The sequence below is a fragment of the Coloeus monedula genome (assembly GCF_965178545.1).
Source record: "Coloeus monedula genome assembly, chromosome: 5".
Classification (NCBI taxonomy): domain Eukaryota; kingdom Metazoa; phylum Chordata; class Aves; order Passeriformes; family Corvidae; genus Coloeus; species Coloeus monedula.
In genome coordinates this window covers 31,364,775-31,389,397 of record NC_138785.1, presented here as the reverse complement: position 1 = coordinate 31,389,397, position 24,623 = coordinate 31,364,775, and the positions used below count along the sequence as shown (strand labels likewise).

General features: G+C 37.5%; 1 protein-coding gene across 1 annotated transcript in view; it reads right to left on the bottom strand.

The window, feature by feature from the left end:
* Positions 1-24,623, bottom strand: part of COL25A1 (collagen type XXV alpha 1 chain) — a gene marked incomplete at both ends in the record, with an annotated part of 297,729 nt that overhangs the window by 114,229 nt on the left and 158,877 nt on the right. Inside the window, 2 exons of the mRNA XM_082281981.1 lie at positions 1,619-1,636; positions 6,302-6,328. Coding sequence (XP_082138107.1) covers positions 1,619-1,636; positions 6,302-6,328 — 45 coding nt within the window. The remainder of the gene's footprint in view (positions 1-1,618; positions 1,637-6,301; positions 6,329-24,623) is intronic.

Genomic DNA, 24,623 nt, shown 5'->3' with positions numbered 1-24,623 from the left:
CTCCTGATACAGTAAGACCATCTTGAGCTGGAAAGGAGGAAAAGGCATTTTTAAGAATAATGGTACGTGTTGCTGAGGACAATGGTGATGACCCAGAGGTGAGCACTTCCACTGGGAGGAATTATTGAGGTTAAGACGCAAGAATTCTCTCTTGGGGGTCATTTTTAGATGGTTTTTCCTATGGCTTGCACCTCACTTCTCTTACACCCATGACAAGATTTCTCTTTCTGCCCTTGAAACAGCACTGAATGCTGCAATCTCCATGGTGGCTCCTTGCCTACAGCTATCTCAGGGCATTTCATGTAGAGATACAAGCTCCAAAGACTGAGCAGCTGCTTACAAGCATTAGGCAAGAGACACTCTCTAAGCAACTGAAATGGGGGAGGTGGGGGTCCAAACCCAGAAGGAAAGGACACGGGTGGCTGCACAAGTTAACATCAACTACAGGGCAGCCCACGGGCTCAAGTATCAGCCTCAGGTCCTCAACAGAGCTTGTTCAGAGCTACAGTGCCACACAGAATTACAATCTCTCTCTTCATTGACCCCCAGCAGCACAGAGGCTGAAGATACCTCTCTATGTAGCCCACACATCAAGAGACTGCTGTGAAACGTAAGTGCCATGGGCGATGGTCATCTCCAGTATCATATGGACTTCTTATACAATTCTATTAAATGGAGCCTGGCACTGCAAGGGTATTGCACATTCAGGCCAAGTGGTTTGAGGGTTTGTAAATCAATCTGTCTTTCAACAGAAAATGGTGTTTAGAAACTAAAAAATCTAAAGAAATGCTTGCTTCTCATAATGAAAATCTTAACTTAAAAAAACTACCAATTGATAAAGTGGTAAAGCTTTAACTTTCAATTTTGATTCTGAAATACAAAAGGCCATCACAGAAATCCTGGTTCGGACAACTAACTACTGCTAACACAGTTCCACAGACCAAAGCTTACTTCCCACAAAGGCTGAGTTTCTCAACTGATTTCAGTAACTAACTGGTACAGGCTTCCCCCCCATTTCCAGGCTCTTCCATATTTTTATAGCACTCAAATAATTCACGCTGAATTTTTGCTATGTGTAATGCTTCCTTTTTGCTGGTCTACTTTTCCCTTAGAAGGGACAAATAGGTCCCTAGATTTCCATGTCTTCAATTACAGCTCACAAGACAAAGTTCTACTGTTCTTAAATAAAGCAGAACTAATTCAAAGCAGTGTATCTAATTAATCAAAATAGCTAGCAGTGCAGTATTTAAAATAACTGAGGGCTGCCTGGATTATAGCAACATTATTAGCATGTGATTAATAAGCAGTTGAAGAATTACATTTGCTACACATTTGCTAAGTTATTTTATCTTGCTTTAAAGTGTGGTGGCAAAGTTTCAAGCCATAGTTAGGAGATTTGCTTTATTCAGTATTATGTTGTTAACCCCACCATCTGGTCAGACAGCTGAGGGAACTTAACCATATGCGGGGGGCATATTTCTCTCTTGGGAAGTATTTGTCTTATAGAATTATGCAATGGTTACCAGTTTCTATCTTATTACAGTAGGATCAAACAACCTGAGCTTGGTGGGCCTTGTATTTAGCTATTAATTATGTAAGAAAATAAGATGGCACTTACTTGAGGACCAGGCTGACCCTGAAAAGAAACAAGAAAAACAAAAGATTATGGAAAGTTATGACAAGGATTAACTCCTTAAATAGTAGAAAATAGTTACAGTACTCTCTAATAAGGAACTAATGAAACACACATACAATGTAACTGCATTGAAGTCAGATTTTGGACTCTTTAAGTTGATATTGAATTTGAATGTTTTAATTCAAACTGATGAACTTTCTTGCAACTAACTGATTCTAGAAGTAAATTACAATAACATATCGAAATGACATTTGAGAAACTTCTTATTTTAGACAGTCATAACAATTTGGAAATGATAGTAAGACCTAACTGACAGTCCTCTAGTGAGAAAGAAGCCAGAGGTGCTGAGCTGATTCAGAAGCAGGTACTATGGGTTTTCTCACTTTCATTTCTCTATTATGGCTCACCTCCATGTTTCAAGGAGATGCTAATTTTATACTCTCAATGCTCATTAAGTGAACAAGGTCTCAAAACTGGAGGAACACACTGCTGGACAAACACTAGTCTTTTTGCCATTGCTGCAGGCAAGTATAAACCAGTATTTAAACCAGCAATTGTGAAAGGTTTGAGCTGAACCTTTGTCAGTTGGTCCAAGACGACAGCTGATACATTTCCTCTCTCTTATTTATCAACATCCCCTTTAGATCACCCCTGGACAAGTGGAGAGGCACCCTTTGCATGCTGAGGAACTGCATCTCTTGTTGCTGCAAGCCCTTACACAGCAGACTTCCTATCCCTAATTTGCCTAGCCCAAAAAAGCCACTACAAGTCATGAGTTATTTTAGACCCCCTAATAGAAATTATTTGCATGAAGCAGAATTATTTTAGCAAATGATACAGTAGCTGTGACTATAAACAACATGACCCAGACAATCAGCTCCCACTGCAAGGGAAAAATAATTACATATTTCTCCCTGGAAAAAGAATTCCTTTAAACTCCTAGGTCTAGCTTAGCTTCTGGTGTTTTATGACAATTAAAATAATACTTCACTTAAACTGAAAATATGTTTCCTTTTGTTGACAGAAACCGAGCATGGAGCCTTCTTTTAAATCTTATAAAAGCTCTTCACTTTATCTAGGAGGTACTTCTACAGAGAGTTGAAACTTTTCTGTCTGAACATCAGGAAACACTTTTTTTACTGTTAATTAAGCAGAGGAACATGGGAGATTGTGGAGTTTCCATTCCTGAAGATATTCAAAAACCATCTGGACATGATCCTGGGCAAGCTGCTTGGGATAGCTCTGCTTGAGCACAGAGGTTACACCAGATGACCTCTAGAGGTCCCTTCCAACTTCAACTGCCCTGTGATTCTGTGTGATTTTAGAGGAGGTGGGGGGCAAAAGCATTTCAACTGGGAACAATTATCAACAAGAAAAGCAGATGGAGAAATGCTTTTATAGTAACTAATAGAACTTTATGTGCTGATTAAAAACCAGGGGAAAAAAGGTATCTAAATTCAAAGGAAGGTTTTAATTTTTTTTTTTCTAAAATGTAAGGAATTCTATTACAGAGGAATAATGGTAAAGTACAGAATTATTGTGGCTATCTAATCTTTACACTGAGTGCAGCCTAAAGCATTCCTTGTTGTGGATGCTGCAGTTTTCTATTTGTTCCTTAGAAAAAACTGCACCATAGAGGTTATAAAAAAAATAAATTACTGGCTGAGGTTTGTCAGTTCAAATATCAAGTAAAACTTTCTGAGTTGGTGAGCTCTATGAAGTTACACATCACACTGGGTTAATGAATATGATTGGGACTCCTTAGCACTCAGACCCTTCTCCTCAATCTTCCCCTCACAGCAGGTTTTAAGCTATTATATGCTATACCTGATCTTAAAATCATCAGGAATTGCTTACTGATGCACTGCTGGGCAGACAGTGCAATGAAATTGTATAAATTATCTAAACTGAGGCCTATGCCTGCAAGCTTTATACATAAAATTCACAATACATTTGGTCACAAGAATATCTGAAGTTGCAATACATTTTCACCACATCATTAAAGGCTGTCTCCAAAGTATACATATTAAAAAAGCCAAAGGTCTGAAATTACCAAAATGTTTCAATAAAGAGTTGATTTAAAGCAATGGAAAGCAAATAAAGAGAATATATGCATATATATTTTAACAATGAGATTTGAAAATTGACTTTTTTCCTTCATCTGGACATACAGGCTGCTAAGTGACCCCATGGTACATGCTATATGTACGATACAAGAGACGTATACATACACGTAGTACAAACATATCCTGAATTGAATGTGAGGATGGGAATCATGCTCCCATGAAAGTGTTTTGTACTCTCAATCTCAACAGCATCACTACTTTGCCTTGCTGTTACTGAGCATTTGCAATTACTCTTCTTTCATGTCTTCAATACAGAAAACCGCTGGAAAATGAATTTTTATAGGACAATAGTTTTTCATGTAGACAGAAAACTCTAAGAGATATTGGGGAATATAATAGATGCATTACTCTTAGTTTATACATGCTGCCAATATTACAATTATCCTGCATTTAGCTATAAATGCAGGTGCTGAATACAAAAGTACTCATAGCAGGATTATTTTACCCCTTGGCTATTAGCTCCTTTCGCATGGAAGGAAATTTGCATTAGCGAAGTTAATTATTTTCTGGTTTCTACAATGGTTCCCAATCCTTCAATATTTCTTCTTATCTACTCCTTGCCCTACTATCCACTGCAGTTACAGTTAAAATTTTCCCTTCTCACAAGTGATCCAGTAAGTGACACTACCCAGAGGATGCAGCAAGCACTGAATTACAGAACTCATCAGATGCTCTTATAAAGATATGCAGAAAAGCATAACAACACTGACATTTTTAATTGTAAGGGGTTACTGTCACACAACAGCAATTCAAAGTGTAAGACACAAAAAGGGGCTGTTAATTTTGCCCTCCCTCATTTTTGCATGTTGTGAAAGGGTCAGGAATAAAGCTCCTTGGGTTACTTTGGTGTTCATTAAAAAACCCTCTAACATGAATTCAATTGGATACTATAACTCATTTGAGCAAGCTCAATCTCAATTTCTCTGCTTGTGTTCCCAAAATGGCCCCAGGACTGATGAAATCAGTCTGGTTCATTGCTGCATGAATCGCCCCCAGTTCATGTTACTTGTGGATTAAAATGTTTTAGCTGTAAGTCTTTCTCTAAATTTTAGATAACCAACAGGGACAAAATACTGTTCAAGACTGAAAAGTCAGCATTACTCTGATTTTTGTCTAATGAACATCTCTTTATTCAAATCTGTTATATACTCTAAAACCGATTCACTGATTCTAGCTACCAACTAATTGCTGTCTTTGCACGCATTTAAGGATCAGTCCCAACACCACTGACTGATCAGGTGCATTTTGATGGCTGCTGCTTTGGACCTCTGGATCATTGCTCATGTACGTGATTATCCAAACTGAAAGCTGCTTTTTATTTTATTTATTTTAAATCCGGATTACTACAGTGGGTATAGCTGCATAACATGCCACGGTTTCAGTAAAATCTCCTGAACAATTTTCCCTCCTATATTCCTATTTACTAGCTTAATACACTATTTTGAGGTAAACAAAGGGGTTTGGCAACCTAGTCTAATTGCCATGATGGAAGGTTGTTAGTTAAACCCTTCCTAGCAACTGAACCTATATATAAATATATATATATAAGTGATATTAAATTATATTAAAACAAACAAAAAATATCCATGGTGTAACTGAAGTCAACAGGTAAGTTATCAACACCCTAAAAGAGATTAAAGAAAAAGCCTATTGACTGCATGCTGCGAACTTCACAGACAAGTTACTTAACAGTAGAAAGAAACCTCAAGGAGCACAGGAAAGAAAGAGAAGAATATGAAAGTTGACACTGCAAGTTAACAAGTTGAGCTTGCAAAGGAAATGGGGCTTGTAGTAAGTAAAAGGATAGAAAAGAAAATAGGTATCCAGGGTATCAGTGAAAAGGGGTGCCATGGGAAGGGAGACAAGAGAGGGAGCAAAAGGAATAAAAGGAACATGAGAAAGTGCCAAAACTGGATTTTCACACCTTTGCAATGGTGTTAATCTTTAAAGAGCTGGGAACATAAACTTCCACATAAACTTGTGTATATAAATATACACACAAGTACAAATGCATTGCATAAAATTAAAGGTTGTTTCTAAACTTAATTCAAGCAGGATATCCCTAAAGATTATCTGGAATATCATACAAATGCATTTATTATGAGACATGAGGCCGTTCAGATTTAATCAGCCAACAAAATCCAGGCACAGAAATTAAAACACAAAAATTAAGAATTTGTGGAGGAAGGAAAGCAGCAAGAGTCACAGAAATGTAGCCAGAAGTGATATCCTGCTGTTTGAAAGGCACCACCAAACTATCCTTGGACAGAGCACCCAAGGAGGAACATCTGTCTTCCAGTCTAATTCAGACAGAAAATGATAAGGAAACAGGAGAAGCAGAGCTGACCTCCATTTCCTTGCGTAGGTACAAAAGACTGAAGTGGCTTTTCAGCAACCTGTTAAAAATCCACGCTACTGGAGTTAAACTAAGTTATGCTGAAGGAAGCCAGTATTTGATTATATGTCAGCATATTTAAAAAAGCTAAGAGGGGAATATGTGAAAGACCTAAATTACACTGGTTTTGAACAAATCACCTACCAGCTTTCCATCCATACCAATCGGACCCTGGGATAATCAAAAGTCAAAACAAAATGGAACAGTTAAATCAGAGGAACACTGAAGATGAGGGAAAAAAAAAACAGACTTGAGGAATACTGTGGACTTCAGAAGATGTGTAACTCTATGTCAGCAGCTAAATGCAGTATCTTAAAGATACTTTGAGAATGAAGGCACAGAAAAGAAACAACAAAAGAAGCAGACCTAAGACAGGATTAATAAAAACAGCATGGTGGGAAGTAGCCAAGCAATAGCTGGTGTTTAACAAAAGACAGGTTGAACATGCAATGAAGGAGTTGTTAGTCTGGCAAATCACAGTGATCCAAAATAACCAAACATATGAAATAATGCATCTTGCTTGTGTATTTTTCTTTAAAACAGCTACTTACTTAGCCTATTTATTTATGTGGTTGCAACATAAAATCTTTTAACTAATCTGTATTTAAATTAACATTATAGAAATGATTATTAATAAGAAACTTTAGCTCAGGCAGTTCACAGGGGTACTAAAGATTTCCACCCACACTTTGTCTAAGAAGTCCTGTGCCTTACTCTGCTTTTTTTTCCTTTGGGGAACATGGAATTTTCCTCACTAGTACTTTGCAAGTTACTTATTTCCTTCAGAGTGCAGAAGTTGGTTGCAGTTATATGAATGCAAATTATACAAAGGATTTAAAGTGGATGTATGCTGTTGTAACTGAGTGATTGGTCTTGTATCAACTGCCTGTTTAGGTGATCAGAGGAGAGAGAAGAGAGCTAAAGGAAGTTGGATTAATTTTAAATGTCATGTTCATTTGCTATGTCTTCTGACAGTGAGCAATCAGATTAACTTTCATTGACAATGGAATAAGAGCAGGAAGAGTAGTTTCTTTCTGCCATTAAATTAATGGTTTAGGCTGAAATTATGAGCTCTCAGGTATTTGCCCTATGCAAACGGGACACTACTTTGTGTCTGCTGAAGAGAAGCTTTCTCTTAAATAAATCCAGACTTTCCCCTGGAGCTTCACAGGCACCTCTCTCCAGTCTGCCTCTCCTAAGCATATGGGTCCCTAGGGCGGACTGCTCACACTCCTGCATTTGGATCACTGCTGCTGAGAAGACAGCACATAACATATTTGCTGGCTTTATGTTCACCTATTTTATCCTTGCTGCATTTAGCCCCCTTCCTAAGCACTACTTTGGCTTGTGAGCTAACAATCAGCGTAGAAGTCTAGTCTAAATCAGGTCTGCAGGGGTTCTGGGGACTCCTTCATCCAGGAGTGTATATTCATACCTTCTGCACCATTACTGACATGTACTACATATACGTAGACATGTATTGAGCTAGTTCAACAAGCTATTGAGAAGATAATAAGCACTATGAAAAACTGCTGCCACATCACCTAGTGAGTTCCCTAGGTATCTGTCTTCTCCCACCCTAGATCCTGGAGTATGCCAAAAATTCCAGACATACTTAACATGAACAAGGGCATCAGCTGGATGCACCCATTGTCAAGCTCATTATTTTTGGAACAGTATTGGCTTTTTAAGAAGCCTGTGCACTAACCTACTTGTCAGATCCAATAACTAGTTACTGTGTCTGGGAAGCCCTGTGGGAATAAAATTCCTTACCTCACTTTCCTGCCAGCCCTTACTGTGGTTTCCTGTCACATCATGAGTAGATGACATGCTGCGAGTGTAAAACGGGTCATCAGTATCTTGGCTGTCTGCATGACACCACCTTATTCATGTGCTGACATCCTAGGAAAGTTTGTGACTCTTGGGATGACCTACAGTGTCTTTCAAATGTTATCTCTGAACAGTCCTTCCCTGGTAGCAAGGAAGAAGAAAGTAACCCTGTCCAATGCATTAAAATGGTACAGCTTCTATTATTATGTTTCCTCTGTGCCTCTTGATTCCACACATGCAGCACACATAAAGCACTCAGTATTTTTCTCATAATTATTTCTCAAATTTCTAAATATGGTTCTATACACCCCAAAAATTAAGGCATTTCCAAGTTATTAGTTATCCCAGATTTTTTCTAGCACCGGGTACTACAGGAGATTTACCTAGTAATATTTACACACACAGTCTGCTGCAGGTACAAAAATGAAGGCTGAGCTGAACTCTGGTTATGAGTAACTGCTTCTCAAAAACAAGCTAGAGATACTACCAGTTAAAACACTCAACAGTGAGGTCATGGTAAGTATATAAAGTTCCCCACAGGGCTTTGTGGAACAGCAGCTAAGTTTAACTGTTAGGTTTGCTGCAAGCTTAGCCCAACAGATTTAATTATTCTTATGATGAACGAATACAGAAAATAATTATGCAAGTATTTGTAGAAGGAAGATTATGGGGTTAAACTGGCTTAGAGGGACCAATCAACAGCTCTTGCACCTCTATCAGTGCTTGTATTGTGAGCATAAGCACTGTTTTTAGGGAATGTTTCTTTATCATAGGAAAAAAAGGTTGTTTGGGCTCCCTTAAAATGACAGGTATTTTAAAACTACTATTGAAGTTTTGCCACTGTTTATCCATGCTACACAGCTCTTGTCCTTGAATTAAAGAACTATATGCAGCATCTCGAAGAGTCTCTTAAAGAAGAATGAGAAAATTCCAGCTGGCTGTGGAGAAGCATCTGCTTCTCTACAGGAACGGAAAATAATAGGGATTTCTCCCATGACTCCATTTGTATCAGGGTTATTTGGTCTGAAGTCTCAAAATCTCTTCTGGGATTTGCATTGTAGAGTAGAGGAAAAAAGCAAAACTGGCTTGAGTCACACTGCCTTCCAGAAAAAAAAAATACGGTGAAACAGAATACTATTCCTTCATTATAAAAATACTGACTCTTTAACAGCCAAACATGGCAATTTCCTTCTTTCCTCAATTACTAGTGTTAGAGAGAAAAAGCACTTTTTAGAAGTGGAAAAGATGAGAATCTCCACAACAAATACAGGCCGGATGAGACAGATAAGCTGAAATAGTACATGAGGTTGTTTCAGGAGAAAAATCCTATTTATGACAATATTTTTTGAAATTCATTACATGATTGCACTGGAAGCCTCACGGAACACTCCAAGTACTTTTCCTTTGAGATAGGGACAGTTTAATTTTTTCATTCATTTTCAGAGAAAGAATTCAAGTGATAGTCTTAAACTTGAATGTCTTCAGAGCTGTGCTATGTAGATCAACCTACTTTCTGCAGTGTTCTATAAAATAATGGCCACTACAGATTAGGAAGTAATTTTTGACAAGAAGTACCAAATACATGGTCGTCCCTACCACAATCCCTGTAATGCAGTTTAGAAAATGAGACAAGACAATGAATTATGAAGACGAACTGGATGAGTAGGTTTAGAGAACACATGTACCCTAAATATTTTTTCATTTACTGTAGATACTAGAGATGGTATTGAAAACATTCCTTCTGGACTGTGCGTTTCCCCTTTAGGTCTCCACTTCCACTTTTAAATGTATGCTATGGCTGGATGTAGCAAGTCTGTCTGGAACAGAGCTCAATTTCTTTTCAGTAGCTCATGTGGGGCTGTGTTTTGTATTTCTGCTGCAAACAGTGTTGATAATATGGAGATGTTTCAGTGGCTGCTGAGCAGTGCTTACGCAGCATCAGGGCCTTTTCTGCCTCTCAGCCCGCCCCACCAGCGAGGGGACTGGGGGTGCACAAGGAGCTGGGAGGGGACACAGCTGAGACAGCTGATCCCAACTGATCCAAGGGATATTCCATACCACACAGCATCATGTTCAGCATATAGAGATGAAGGAAGAAAAAGGAAGGAAGCTTACATTCAGAGTGATGGCCTTTGTCTTCCCAGACAACCATTAGGTGTGCTGGAGCTGTGCTCTCCTGGAGGTGGCAGAACACCTGCCTCCCCATGGGAAGCATTGAGTTAATTCCTTTCTTTGCTTGGCTTGTGTGCACAGCACTACTCAACTGTCCTTACCTCAGCCTATGGGGTTTCTAACTTTTAGCCTTCCAACTCTCTCCCCCATTCCACCAGGGGAGTGTGAGTGAGCAGCTATTTGGGGCTGAGTTGCCAGCTGGGTTTAAATCATGACACTGGATATTTACTTACACTATTACATACACTTACTTTTTTTTTTCCCAGAATCCTCAGAAGCTGTTTGTACAGTAGATTTCTTCTTTTCCAAATAGCACCCAACTATTTACTTAGCACTTAACAACCTGGGTAACAACCCTATACTGGACAGAGACAACACATGAGAGTTAGGAGAGGATGAGTGCCATTTCAGTCTGGTTTTGCACAAAGCAGCTTCCACTCCTCAAGAATGATGGAAACAGAATTTCCCTCAAAGAAAAATACTTTCAACCAGATTTTCAATGCTTCACAAAATCAGTTGCTTTCCATTTAAGCAATATCTTTGTACATATGTGTTACTCAGCAGGTAACTATTTTAAGGATTTTAGGGGTTATTCTTAGAAAGTGACTACGTAAGCAAGGGCACCAGAAACCTTCGGAGAGTTTCTGTCAAATAGATGGTAAATATTATTACTTCAGGTAGCTTTAAGGTGATAATAATTTCTTCAGAAATTTCTCACTGAAAAGCAAAGATAAGAAAAGACGTCACATGTTGAAATTTACTGTGTGATAAAAGAATCCTCCAAAGAAAGAAAAAGAAGAAGGTATAGATTATCTTCTTATTCTTAACTTCTCCACTCATACTTCAGTGACCTTTTTCAATTAAGGAATACTCATCAGAACACTGAGTTGTGAACCAGGACATATAACAAACAGAAAACAGATATTTTTCCTTCTTTGTAAGGTGAAAAACCACACCCTATGTAAAGGAAGAGGTTTTTTTGTTTGATTTCTTTGTTTGGTTTGGTTTGGTTTGTTTCTTTCAGAAAGAAGAAACTCTTATCCTGACAAAATTATGTGACTAAATTATTCCACATTTATAAACAATCTACCATAAATTTGATTGTTAGATTGTTACCTGCAGCTGCCTGAAAATCTCTTATGTTAATACACATACAACTGGACATTCAGGAGAAAGCACAAATCAGCTTCACAGCAGCTTTATAAGCTGCATGCCAGTTACTATGTCAGACTGAGCTTAAAAATACCTATGTGGAGGAAGAAAAAAAGAGAAAAAATCTGTCTCAAACTGCAGGATCACACATCATCCCCATTAAGTTCTGGTGAGGTGAAAGATGACACATTATCTTTTCAAAACACCTATTTTAGCTTTAGACTGATAGAAGTCAAAAACCCCACCACTGTCAGGTTTCCTCACTATGATACCATTAAAATAATGACTTTCTTTCTTTCTTTCTTTCTTTCTTTCTTTCTTTCTTTCTTTCTTTCTTTCTTTCTTTCATTAAATGATGGATTTCTTTCTTTTTCTCCTCTTTGTTTAATTACAGGTTTATCAAGTCTGACTTTATTAGATAATATAGTATTCCTAGCAAGTCTGATGAGATTTCTTCTTAGTGAAGTTTTGCTTTAGAGCTTATATGAACAGTGAGCATGATAAGATCAACAAGCTAAATTTCTCCTACTGATGAAACATTACTGGTTCTTTTTCAATGACTGAAAATGATTGCTGTTAAGATCAATGGGAGACAACAGCCCAGATACAGAAGTCACTTGTTCCACGTTTGGGAGAAGAAAAGTGCACTAAATCAACCTGCAACAAGTGTCTCAGGCCAGCAATCAGGATATTATAGAAAAAATCCCCAACCAAACCAAAAACAAATAATCCAGATTGGGCAGGAGAAAACTTTACTGTAAAAAGAAAAGGCTAAAAGAGTTCAAGAAAGATGAACTGAGCCTCTCTAAAGCCTCTTTACTGCAAAAAGCAAAATTACTGACAATGACAAATGAAGCACTACAAGGCTCTTTTTAAAAAGTCAATTTCAGAGTTTCCTGAATTCTACCCTCAAACAATTTGTACCAGTTACTACTTGAGACATAAACTTCAGCTAGATGGATCATCACCTGGAGACTGCAAAGTCTAACTGTGTTCTGAGGTAGAGATGTAGAGGTTTAAATGAAATGGGTTTCTTTAAAAACAAAATTGACAGTGCTGTTAGGCTGCTTAATTTTCTTGACCAGAAACTTATGTACCCCATCTTAACTGCTAGAGACTTTATCACCTTCAACCTTCAGAACCATCTTGCTTTTCCTAGACTCATTCAAACCACTGGTGCAGAATTAATCATTCAAGATCTGAACTACAACCCCTCCCCAAAACACCTCACTGATATCATTTTCATGGAATGGCTTTCTTAATAGCTTGCTACAATTATCCTGTAATCCCAGGCATCTCTCACATGTTTGCAAGCCATGTATTAATTCTCTCATAAAAAAATTCCTACAAGATTATCAAACCAGCAAGTTTCTCAAAGCATACAGTGGAAGAAGAGGAGAGTCTTAAAAGCCACATCCTGATAAAATCTGGAGAGTGATGAATTGCAGCACCATGATTAAGGCTCCATCAGCCAGAAAAGTTACCCCATGCCTAAACTAGGTTTTCAGTATTGAGTCCAGTTCCTGAACATAAAGGTAATCAGAAGTTATTCAAATTTATATTTTAATCCACCTGTCAAGTGCAGTGCCTTCAGTACAGAAAAATATGCAGCATGCACATGCAAAGCAATAAGCCAATGTTAACAGTTACCTGCTGAACAAAAGTGGCAACAGTCTTACACCTTTTGTTGTTACAGAAAAGAAAATGTTTGTGTTTTTCCATACTTTTTAGTTACTTCGAATTTCAAGAAACAAAAGGACACATGACCTGAAGCTATGAATTTCATTAAATGGTTCTAGTGGCCATATTAACCTAAATTAGATGATGAAAATTATCAATAGTGGAATAAGATGGAAGATGAGGAACAGTTTTAAATATTCCAGAATAAGCAAGAAGTTCCAGGTACAATTTCCAAAACTTTTTCTTGGAACAACATCACTCTATATTGCAAGACTCTTAGCTGGGAGCCCTACTTGCAGTCTGAATACTCTTAATAGCTCCTTTACATTATAAGATGGACTGGTTATGTCTAGAAGTAAGCAATTTAAGGAAGAAAAAATTGTTCAGAGTTTGGCTATTCAGGGAGTGGCTGAACTACAAAAAAGCTCTGCATATGGTAACAATAAGGGAGTACAAAGAGTTCTGTGCAAGAAAAATTATAGTCACAGCTTTACAAAAGCATATTTCACAGCTGAAAAATAATTGCCAAGATACTTTTTATTTTTATAGTTTATGCAGGAAATCTGAAAGGCAGTTTCTTGTGGTGCTGATGCATTTTTTGAGTATCTGAGCACTATGACTGCTCTTGCTGCTGAAATATGTATTAAGAAAAAACCATGAGAAAGAGATGGACAGATCCAAGTCGGAAGGAACCTTCTCAAAGGCTCTGGGTAGACATCCTTCTGTTTATCATGGCCAACACTGCATACATTGCAAATATATATGTAAAAAAAGGGCCCTGTATGACTGTGAATCCCAAACTGTGGAGTACCTCTGTTGTCTTCATTCATCAGACTAGCAAGAAGATTATTCCCAGACAGTTTTCCTCCTTGTAGCCTGTGCCTCTTACTAGCATCTACTACATCTGTACAGTCATATTTGTATGACAAATTAGTGCAGAGGGAAACTACTGTTGACCCCAGAAAGAGTAAGAGCAACATAGTTGAAGTTCTGGTAAAGAATGGAGCGAAAATGTTTCACCATAGCCCATTAAAACAGTCAGTCTTGTGAACTTTTGCAGAACTACGTGTTTCTGTAAAAATACTTGGTTAGGCTACTGAATTCCAGCATAGCTTAACAAGTACTTGAACATGGAAAACATACAGACCAGAGAGAAAACTCCTACTACATTCTACCTAAAACTTCTCTTTTCACCCAAAGAAATTGAAACTCCTGTATCTGTAAATAGAAAGCACATGGCTAATTCATCAATGCCAACATCACCGGGTGATTATATTTGATGTGGTTAGTGCTGTGTTGATGAGAAAACAATAAACTGTGAAAAATGTCACTTCTCAAAAATTAGCTGGCTAGCATTCAGTAGGAGATAGGTTGTTGTAACAGCTGTGGCATGATGACTTTGATGAATTTGATTTTTGTTCTTCTGGGATAATTCTGAAGAATCTGTCTCCTCACACCACCATGGAAGCAAATCCATTTGCTCACCGAGACTCTGTTAAAGAACAATCTTTCTTATTACCTGTGTTTTGATGGCTTTACAGAATGTGGGGGGAAAAAAAAGTCCATTTCACTTCTTTCCGTCAACCTGATTTTTGGCTTCTATAGATCTTTTCTTTTTAGGGGAAGTAAGGTCTATTACAGAAAAATAAAACTATAGTGGGTATATAACACAGTATTATATGAATGTAACCTTCAGAGACCAATTTTTTCACCTTCCCTCAGGGGAAACATCAGCTTTGGAAAATTGACAAACTCAGGAGCAGGAACATAAAATGATTTTTGCTCCATTAGGATAAAAGAATCCTGCCATCATGCTCCTTTTATCTGCCTATAGAGGCAAATATTCTGAATGAGTCTCCCAGGGAATTAAGAAAAAATAGAGCTGCCATAGAGATACTTCTGGTTTGAGTTGCAATGAAGAGCATCAACCAGAGTGGATACATCTCCATAAAAGAGAACAGTTACAACAAAGGGCTTAAAAGAGAACAAAACTAAGAGCCAAGGTACTGAAGCAGTTATAAATAAACACCCCAATCTCTTTCAACTATCATGAGGTTGAAGAAAGCTTTGTTTGAAGAATTCCAGGACAAGGAAAAGAAGCTTGTGCAGATACACGACATTAAACTCCAAATCAGGTGCTTTCAGCTGCCATATGCCATCAGATACTGGCACATAAAATTTTGTACATGCATGTCCATTCAGATACTTCTGTCATGTACCTATCAGATTTAAAGGGCAAAAATATGCGTGCAGTTAGCGTAAAGACACTCCTGTTGTTCTAAACACACAATAGCCTAAATAACTTCTTAGTGGATGGTGCTGTACATAACTATGCCGCCTCCAAAGTGACTGGACCCAGTAAATTCCCAAAAACCACAAAGCATCATGGAAAAAAACATAGGAAGCACACTTACAAAGATTATTTCAATCACAGAAATAAAGCAGAATTCAGGGATGCAATACAACTTTTTTCACTCTTTCTTCCTGAAACACTTCCGTATATATTTTTTAATGATGCACCACTTGTTCTATTTCCCCAATTTAACAAGGAAAGAGGGATGTAGCAACGAAAAGAATTTGTATTTCAAGAAAAGATTATGGCCGGTTCTTGAAAAAAAAATTCAGGCAAATCACCATCAGTTTCCATAAGGAACTTCTATTACTGTGATTTCGAAAACAAAATCATTAAGAGCTTGTGAAGTGCTCAGCCAGGCATACAGCATCTTTATTTCCAAGTCTGTGCTTTTACTAGATACATTAACTGGGGAGCTGCATAGTACTTCACTTACCATCTTAATACCCTGTCCTATCAATTTAAGACCTCTGTCCTAATGGTCTGTCACACAAACACCGGACTACTTTGATTCTGAATTCCCTTTAAATTCCAAGTACAGTGCCTCCTTGCATGAAGAGAAATCCTTCTTTCTTCCCTGACAACTGCTGCACAAAAACAAGTAAATTTGACCAACAAAACTAATCAAGGATGCAAAAGTTACTGAAATCTGACCTACAACAGAACATGGGCCACCCCTCCAGCCAAGAAAACTTGAAAATCCAAATATGTTATACCTGTGTCTTTTAGAGCCATACTCCAGCAAATCATGCATTCCTCTTGGCTACTTCCTAATTTCAGTCAAATTATACAAGTTAAATTGAAGTCCACCAGAGCTGAACACATGAATTCAAAGGCAGAACACAGTTCAGTGCAACAGCTTAAAATCTCCAAACATTTACCAAACTCATTAGTTCATTTAATCTCAAACTCTCTAGACTGTTCTTTTAAATTTTTTGGACCCACACATGAATACCTCAAAATAAAATATTTTCATTACTTTCTTCTGACATAACTGGTTTTCAAGATTATAAAACGATTTTTGCAGAAGCTGGTGACAGCATGAAGAAGAAAAATAAGTGGTTCTTTGCCTTCCCATCTAGGGAGAAAATATTTGGATGTGATGGTAATACCAGATTACACTTAACATACCCTAAGGGCAGAGACCTAAAATGAGAGATCTCCTATCGTATTCAGAGTGGATTAGAAAAAATCAGGATAATTGATCCACACAGCTGGAAGTGGAAATGTTGAGGTCATTTTCTCTTTGGAGAATGGCTAGTCAGTCAGAGTACCTGAATGAAAACCACAGGCCTGACTCGCGTCTTTTTCCTGTTAAAAAAAGGAAGCTACAATTGCACTTTCTCAATCACTAGGAATGAAAATACTACATTATGCATAACAAAAGTTACTGAACTGCTGTATGCTGCTCTTGATTCTTTTGGAGCACTTTCTTTCAATGTTCACTCTCACCCATGGAAAACTCTACCATTATTAATATCACCCTCTGAAACTAACTGCAAATGGCAAGCTGAGATCATTCCGATTGCTGGAATCCACAACCTCAGTGTATATATCTAATATGACTGAACTAAAATATGAAATTGAATGTAAGCTTAAGTCCAGTATAGTGACACAACTCCTGTTTCACAAAAATCTGCGCACCGAGGAGTAGAAAAATCTACCCTTAAAACTTGGCTTATCTTAGTTGCACTTGATGTGTAAAATGAAGAACTGTTACAGAAAAAATAGTATAACTTTTGAAAACTTCCAAATTTTTTCTAGGTTTATTCACTTGCTAGAATGTCAGCCTTCCAAGAGCAGTTTATTTCCATTAGAGTATCATGGAAAGAAACTGATTTCTACATCAAAAAACAAAAATTTCTACATCACAAAAGAAAACTTTTTTCTACAAAAAGAAAAATTTCTACATCAAACAACTCATAAGTACTCATGCACATGGATGGCTTTTCATGAGTCAAAGCAGCAAAGAATAAAATTTCTCTTATTTACACCAGGAATAGCTACCATGAACATGTACAAAATAATCCAAAAATAGTTTTTAACTTAATGGTTCTCTGTTAGATTATCAGTACTTTTTAGATCTCGATACTAGCAAAACCAATAAATGTTAAGTGCTTTAGCTTAAACTGGGCAGGCAGGGAGAGGGAACCAGCAACAACAAACCCCCCCCAAAACAAACAAACAAACAAACAAACCCCAAAACAAAACCAAAAAAAACCAACCACCCCTCCCCCCCCCCAAAAAAAACCAAAACCAAACACAAAAAAACATCCCAACAAAAAAAAATTTCAAAACCATTTTCTGAGGATGATTTATGATCTATATAGTTGCTCATTCAGCCCTGTAAAGAAGAGCCAGTTCAGGCGACTGCCTGCTCCAGATGTTCCTCTCCTCATATCGCCTCTCTCCTAAATGGAATCTGAACACTGACTGCAGAGGGAAGCAGAAGTGCTTCTAGGAAACACTATCACCCTGCACTTTCTGGAAATCACAGAATCCAACCACCTAGTCTAGCAATTTAGGAACAAGTTTCTTCAACAAAATTTTACACCCCTTGACCTCAACTAGGATTAACAATGCATTTAAACTCCCACGTGGGATTACTCATCTGGGAGCAGTATGGGTAATACAGTTTTACAGATCATTCAGAGTATCAGAAATCAAAATTAAAAATCCAGCATGAAAGAAAACCTCAGAATCATGTTTGTAGCCCCCCTTCCAGGGGAAGGAACTGATGACTTAAGAATTCTTATAGGGTATCTTAGGATTTGCCTTCACATTTGTGACAGATATAAACTGAATCATAGCATCACTTAGGTTGGAAAAGACCTTTAAGATCATCAAATCCAACCATTAAGTAATTACAAAGGATTTCTATTGTAATTGATTTAACCTTGTCTTTGAATTTCAAAGCTTCTTGTGAGACAGTGAAGGTTCAGGCAAATCCCAAGAGGCATTTTTAACCACACTGGTTAATCACTCTACATCCACCCACAACTGTCAAACACAAATTGAAAAATTAGACCTAGAATCAAAAATCTTTTGGAACAGAAAATTTTGCTGCAAGGTAGTTTATTTCATAAATAAAGCTTGTTCTGTTTCACCAGAGAGCTACATCGTGCATTGGGAGGAAATGACTGGAAAATTTCAAGTGGCAGGCTTGACGAAAAGCAAGTATGAATGATCTTAGGTACAGTTCAAGCATTAATTAAGCCTGTCAGAGCATAAATGTGAAGATGTTAACCACAGCCTTCTGCATGGCACCTGCTAAGCTGCCAAGCTGAACTCAGTAGAGTAGCCCAGAGAGACCAGAAATGTATGTATGCTGTCAAAAAAATGACAAACCAGCTTAATTCCTTTCTCTACCTACACATGCTTTATTATGAAAGAGAAGAGGGCAATTTCTAAGTCTGCAGAGGAAAGTACTGAAAAAATACATTTAATTCTTAAATTACACCTACCCCCTATCTATCTACCATCAGCTACAAATCTTTATTTATCTGATAGATATATGGGTTTGTGTCATTTTGAATTGACGTCAGCTGGGAATCAAAACTGTACTGACTCATTCATAGCCTTCAGTATCCTAGCATTTCGTGCTCAGTTTTTCATCACACACTGACATCTAGAAAGTCCCATGCAGAGATGTGGATTTTACAATATCAGAGTCCATGCATCCGAGATGGAAAATGCTAGTTCAAAGAGGGTCTTGGTGGATCCAACATATGGTAACAATTGTCTGTATTATTAATCCATACACTGAGGTTATTCATTAGAATGTTGTTTTATTTTCCTATTGGTTTTCTACATCCTTATTTGTAATGCTACATATAAAATGGACACAAATAATTTAGAAAGTTTAATGAGTTTAAACCAGGACATACTATATAGGCAGGCTTTTACTGCAGCACAAGTAATCTTCTTAAATCACTATGTGGACTTTCTCCTCTAGGTTATCTATGGCAATTTATTTCTATAATTTTCAGTGAAGAAAAGGGTGGAGATATCTTTTTATATTGCTGGCTTTTGCAGATGAAGCAGTTTCTCCTGTACTGTCATAGTCACAGAAAAGGAATAGCTTGGGGCTCTCTGAGTTTCCTCCAGGGAGCTGCAGAAATAAACACTGCCTTCTCTTATTTATGCAGTCAGCATTACACAAATGTGACAAATGAGAGGATTCTGACCATAGTTCATTCAAAATGGCAACTGCCTTGTAAGAGGCTAATAAATGTGTTGATGGGCAGCTTCGTTTCTGTGACACAGAATTAATAGCAACTTTAATAATAGTAATTTTAAGAGGTCTCAAAATTTTCTGTTAAAATCATGTTTATATATAGTTATCTTCAATCACTGTGAAAACACTGGCATACAAAAAAATTAAAAATTAAATTAAAAATTAAACTCATGAATTGTATTACATGTTATTTCCAGAACCAAAGGTTGTAAAACCCTGTAATTGTATGAATGTGACGGACATGATTACAAAGGCCACAGACAGTACTTAGCCATGAAAATTTAGACATCCCACAATTTGTAGGAAAAACTGGAAGTTTATTTGCTGAATATTATCAGTATGTCCTCAGCTACAGTATGTTTACAAAAATTACCACATTTTTACAACCTTCCTCTAGTTCTCACGGCACAGAAATATTACAAAGTTAACCTGCATGGCAGCAAGTTTAACATTGCACTTGTTTAACCTGAACCATCTATTTGGGAACAGTGTTGAGGTTTGCTGAGGATACTTTTATTGAATATGGTTCCAAACAAAGACATCAGTAAACCCAGGAATTTTTTAAGATGGACATCTGACCAATTGTATCTCCTTCCACTCCCTGAGAAGAAGCAAGGAGTTAGAGGCAAATGGATCAACTGAAAACCTCGTGTCTCTTCAGCCAATCCCTTCTATCATGACTGAATACAAGGATAAAGCATACAAACTGAGAAAACACGTACTAAATTCACAGTACAAAGAAGCTGCTGAGATTCAATATGTTTTTAATTTTCTGTTCATTTAAAAGGAAAAAAAAAATCAAAACCTGAAATAGTTCGCAATGTTTCACTACCAAACCTGAAATTTATTGCAAAAGTTTTGCCGCCATATGCCTAAGAATTATGTTGGGCAAATGCCAAAAATAAAAGGTGGTCTGTGAAGACACCTGTTGAGGAAAAAAAATGCTGTAAACTGGGAAATTTTATAGGATCAGCAAGCCAAATCCTCAGGGTAAGGTCAGGAATTGAGATAGCTGCTCCTTGAGGTTAGACATTTATATTTTTGTATGATTCTGAAAAGTAGGAGATCTGACCAGCTACTAGAAATACAACAGCTGTTGCAAAAATGCTTAATATTGCCATAGGCTATGTTTAATTACAGACAAAAAACTCATGATCTTTGCTCATTTCTTCTCTTTTGATTATTCCAATTTTATTTGTTTTACAGCAGCTGAGTTAACATTGTATCTGAGGTTGAAAAACTTGCACTTGGATGGGATTAATTTTATGTATATCCAGAGACACTGCTACTTATTACACTTTGGCCTAGGCAGCCCCAATCTCTAACTGGAGACACAGAAGAACACAAAATATGAAGCACCATCAAAGACAAAGGAACACAGCAGGATAAAAAAAGGCCTTTTACCAATTTCTCACAAGGATGGTTTTCGTGTTCTTCCCCACCAAGCCTATTTCTTCCAACTCAAATGCCTCACAGCCCTCCACTGTTCTGCCTGGAATTCTCTTTGCCTTTTGCAATATACGAACAGAAAATGAGGTGAGAAGAAACCAGAGACTTACAACAGCAACCTGAAATTCCTTACAGATCAGGATAACAGCTTTTCTCAAGGTAGGTTGGGACAAGTTTTTATGGGTGCAAGAATCAGAAGCATGATGACAAAGACGTATTGTAATCAAGAAGGAATTAGATCAGGCTAAAGAATAATTGAAAGCCTCTACCTGCACTCCTAAGGTTTGCCCCTTTGTTATGTTGAGGTAATTCTTTTGAGAGCTAGGAAAATTTTAAATTAATTAACAGGTGAGATTTCAAAGATCTACGTTTCAGATTTTATCAAGTGATGATATTTGACACTTACAGAAGAACAATCTCCAATTTAGACACTTTTTCTTTTGTTCAAGAGAGGTATCTATCTACATTTCTTGAAGATGAAACAAGGATGTGAGAAGAAATGGGATTTAATACAAGGCACATGGTCACCTGGAGCAGCCGCTCTCTCCACAGCTCCTGAAAGTCTTGTAAATGCACAAAGTGCTCTACAGACTGACTGTCATGGAGAGACATAGGAGAAATTTCCCCACTTCTCTGTTTATGAAGACATGCTCTATGGGTATTTCCATATTCTGACACTTAATTCTGAAGACGTGCAGCTTTTCCACCACACATGTGGCAACTTCCAGGATGATTTACTTGGATGTTGAGTTTGATGTATTCCCCTGCTTGGGAAATGCGGCAAGGAGAAAAATTCTGTTTGCTTCAATTTTTCAAGGGGAAATGGTAAATAACTGCTACCTATATAACCTACAGAGGTTTACAAAACCCCAAGGTTTGTGTATTTTGCTTCCTCACTGCATTCACAACATACTACTTTTTTTAGTGGTTGGGTAATTTTGCAGGGAGGATTTGGTATGGGTTTTCTTTAAGGGTGTGTATGTATGCATGTATTTTTTCCAAGTTCTAGCACCATTTCCAAAGTGACACTGTCATACAAAATCCCTGCAACAAATGCCTGTCATCCTCCAATGTTTGTGCGCTCTTTTTTCTTTGAGTAGATGTGATAGTCTATTTCAATTTTAAACTCAAGCTGAAAGAGTCACAATTCTGAATTTGGTCTGTCTGTTATACAAAGCTTGTCATGAGGAAAAAGAAGTTGCACCAGTGTACATTTTTTTTAGTATTCATGGTGCCTTAAATAATAACCAGTTAATCATGGTTTTATAAATCCCTTAAAAACTGAGTTACTCATTAGCAGTAAGCCCCACTCATTTTATTGATTTTTGGTGATATATCTTCCTGGGAACTTAGATTTCTTACCGTAATTCCTTTCACTTGTAATTACTTATTTTTTAAAGTATCTTTAAAAACTAGAATAAACACAGGCAAAGAAAACTTAAGTATTGGAGAAAACAGCCACTTGCTTTTGTGAGAGAGCTGCATTAGGTTTAGGTTGTATGTGGCAGATACACATCACTATCCTCACAGAATATCCAATAGAGATTTAAGTAAAAAGGCTTCTACAGGAGTTAAATAAGACTCTGGAGAAATAACTTAGAACTCTAATAGCCTTCTCATAGAGCTCTACAGGGCTGTACAAGTACTTTTAAAGTACATTGCACTTGCACTTACATATTTCCCATTCAAAGCAGGAGCATAAGACTGTAACTGAAAAGACTGAAACATTCAGCCGTATGACAACTTTCAATAAGCAAAGCCCAATTTTATTCCCAGTCATTTTCAAGCAGGAAGAAGAAGCAGTACTCAGTCAAGTGCTTAAGCACTGCTGAAGGCTCACACTGGCCTGTACACAGGCAGATGCACACGTGAGGAGAAACGCATTCAGACTAAAGTTTGCCCACAACACCATCACTATTAGACTCAGCAATTTCAATACAGAACCATGGCTCTGAAGTATCTTCATTGTTTTCAGATCCCACAACCAATCTCTTCAAGGAAACAAGCTTGTACTCACCTACACAGATAAATCACTCTAAGAGAAATTGGAATGTGCACTCAGAAACCTGATAATGGTTTTTTCAGTACATCCAAGCAGGTTTCTTGACACGGATGATCAGTTCCTCACCAGCCAACTTTCAACTACTTGTATTTGTAAAGGTGGACATTGGATGATGATCCATTGGTGACATCACTCAGCAATTACAGAACCTGCCCAAGTAAAAGCATTGAAATAGGCTGCATCAAATTAAGTGCTGCCAGCAGATCAAGGGAGGTGATTCTCCCTCTCTGCTCCACTCTTGTAAGACCCCATCTGGAGTATTGTGTCCATCTCTGGGGCCTACAATGTAAGAGAATATGTGGACCTGTTGGAGCAAGTTCAGAGGAGGACCACAGAGATGATCAGAGGGAGGGAGCAGCTCTTCTATGCAGACAGGCTGAGAGAGTTGGCATTGTTCAGCAAAGGCTCCAGAGAAATTTTACTGCAGCTTTTCAACACTAAAAGGGGGCCTACAAAAAAAGGTGTGGAGAAATACAGGTTTTTTTACCAAGGCCTGTAGTGACAGCACAAGGGGTAATGATTTTAAACTAAAAGAAATTAAGTTTTTAGTGGCTATAAGAAAGAAATTTTTAATTATGAGAGTTTTGAAATACTGGAACAGATTGTCCAGAGAAGCTATGGATGACCCATCCCTAGAAGCGTTCTTGACCCCTGGAAGTTTTCAAGGCCAGGTTAGACAGGGCTTTGAGCAACCTGATCTAGTGGAAGGTGTCCCTGCCCATGGCAGAGGGGTTGGAACTAAATGATCCATAATTTCCTTTCTCACCCAAACCATTTTGAAAGTCTGTGATTCTACAAAGTCGTCCTCCAGCTGCAGATGCTATGCAATTTATATTTTACCAATGGAAATATTTTTAAAACTCACTGTCTGTATTTTGCCTATTGATTGGCAAATCAATATGGGAAGGTCCTTTAAATGACACTATCAAGTGCTATAAGTAATATCATTACTATACTTCAACAGTCACTATGTTGTGCACATATATTACCACGTTTAGTCACTTGCTTTCTAATACCCATGTGACAGCAGGCATATACTTCTTTCATGAATGGGACGCTGCAGACAGTTTGCCTGACTACTAGAAAGAAATGTATTATTAATAGATTTTAGAAAGATGCATTATTTCATATTTTTTTTTCCAGGCAATAAATCCTAAAGATGTGAATGAAACTGACAGGAAAATGCATTGCATCCATTATCAAAAATTACTCTGTGATAGTCATTGCAGCCAATTGCTAGGACCTCTGTCATAACACTTTAGTTTGCTCAAAATGCATTGAATGATGCGGTCAAGTGAAACAGGACAGAATCAAAAGAAAGGACTCAGAGGGTCCATGTGGCAACACTACAGCTTTCTAACATGGAAAATTGAGATGCAGTATCATAGTAAGTTTTAAAATTAATTAATTAATTATGAATTTTGTATGCAAGAATGAAGAAACTCAACACAAAATATGTACAACATCAAACAATCAGTGCATTGTAAATAGTCTGGTTCTTTTCAGAAACTTGTCAAAGGCTTTTTATTTA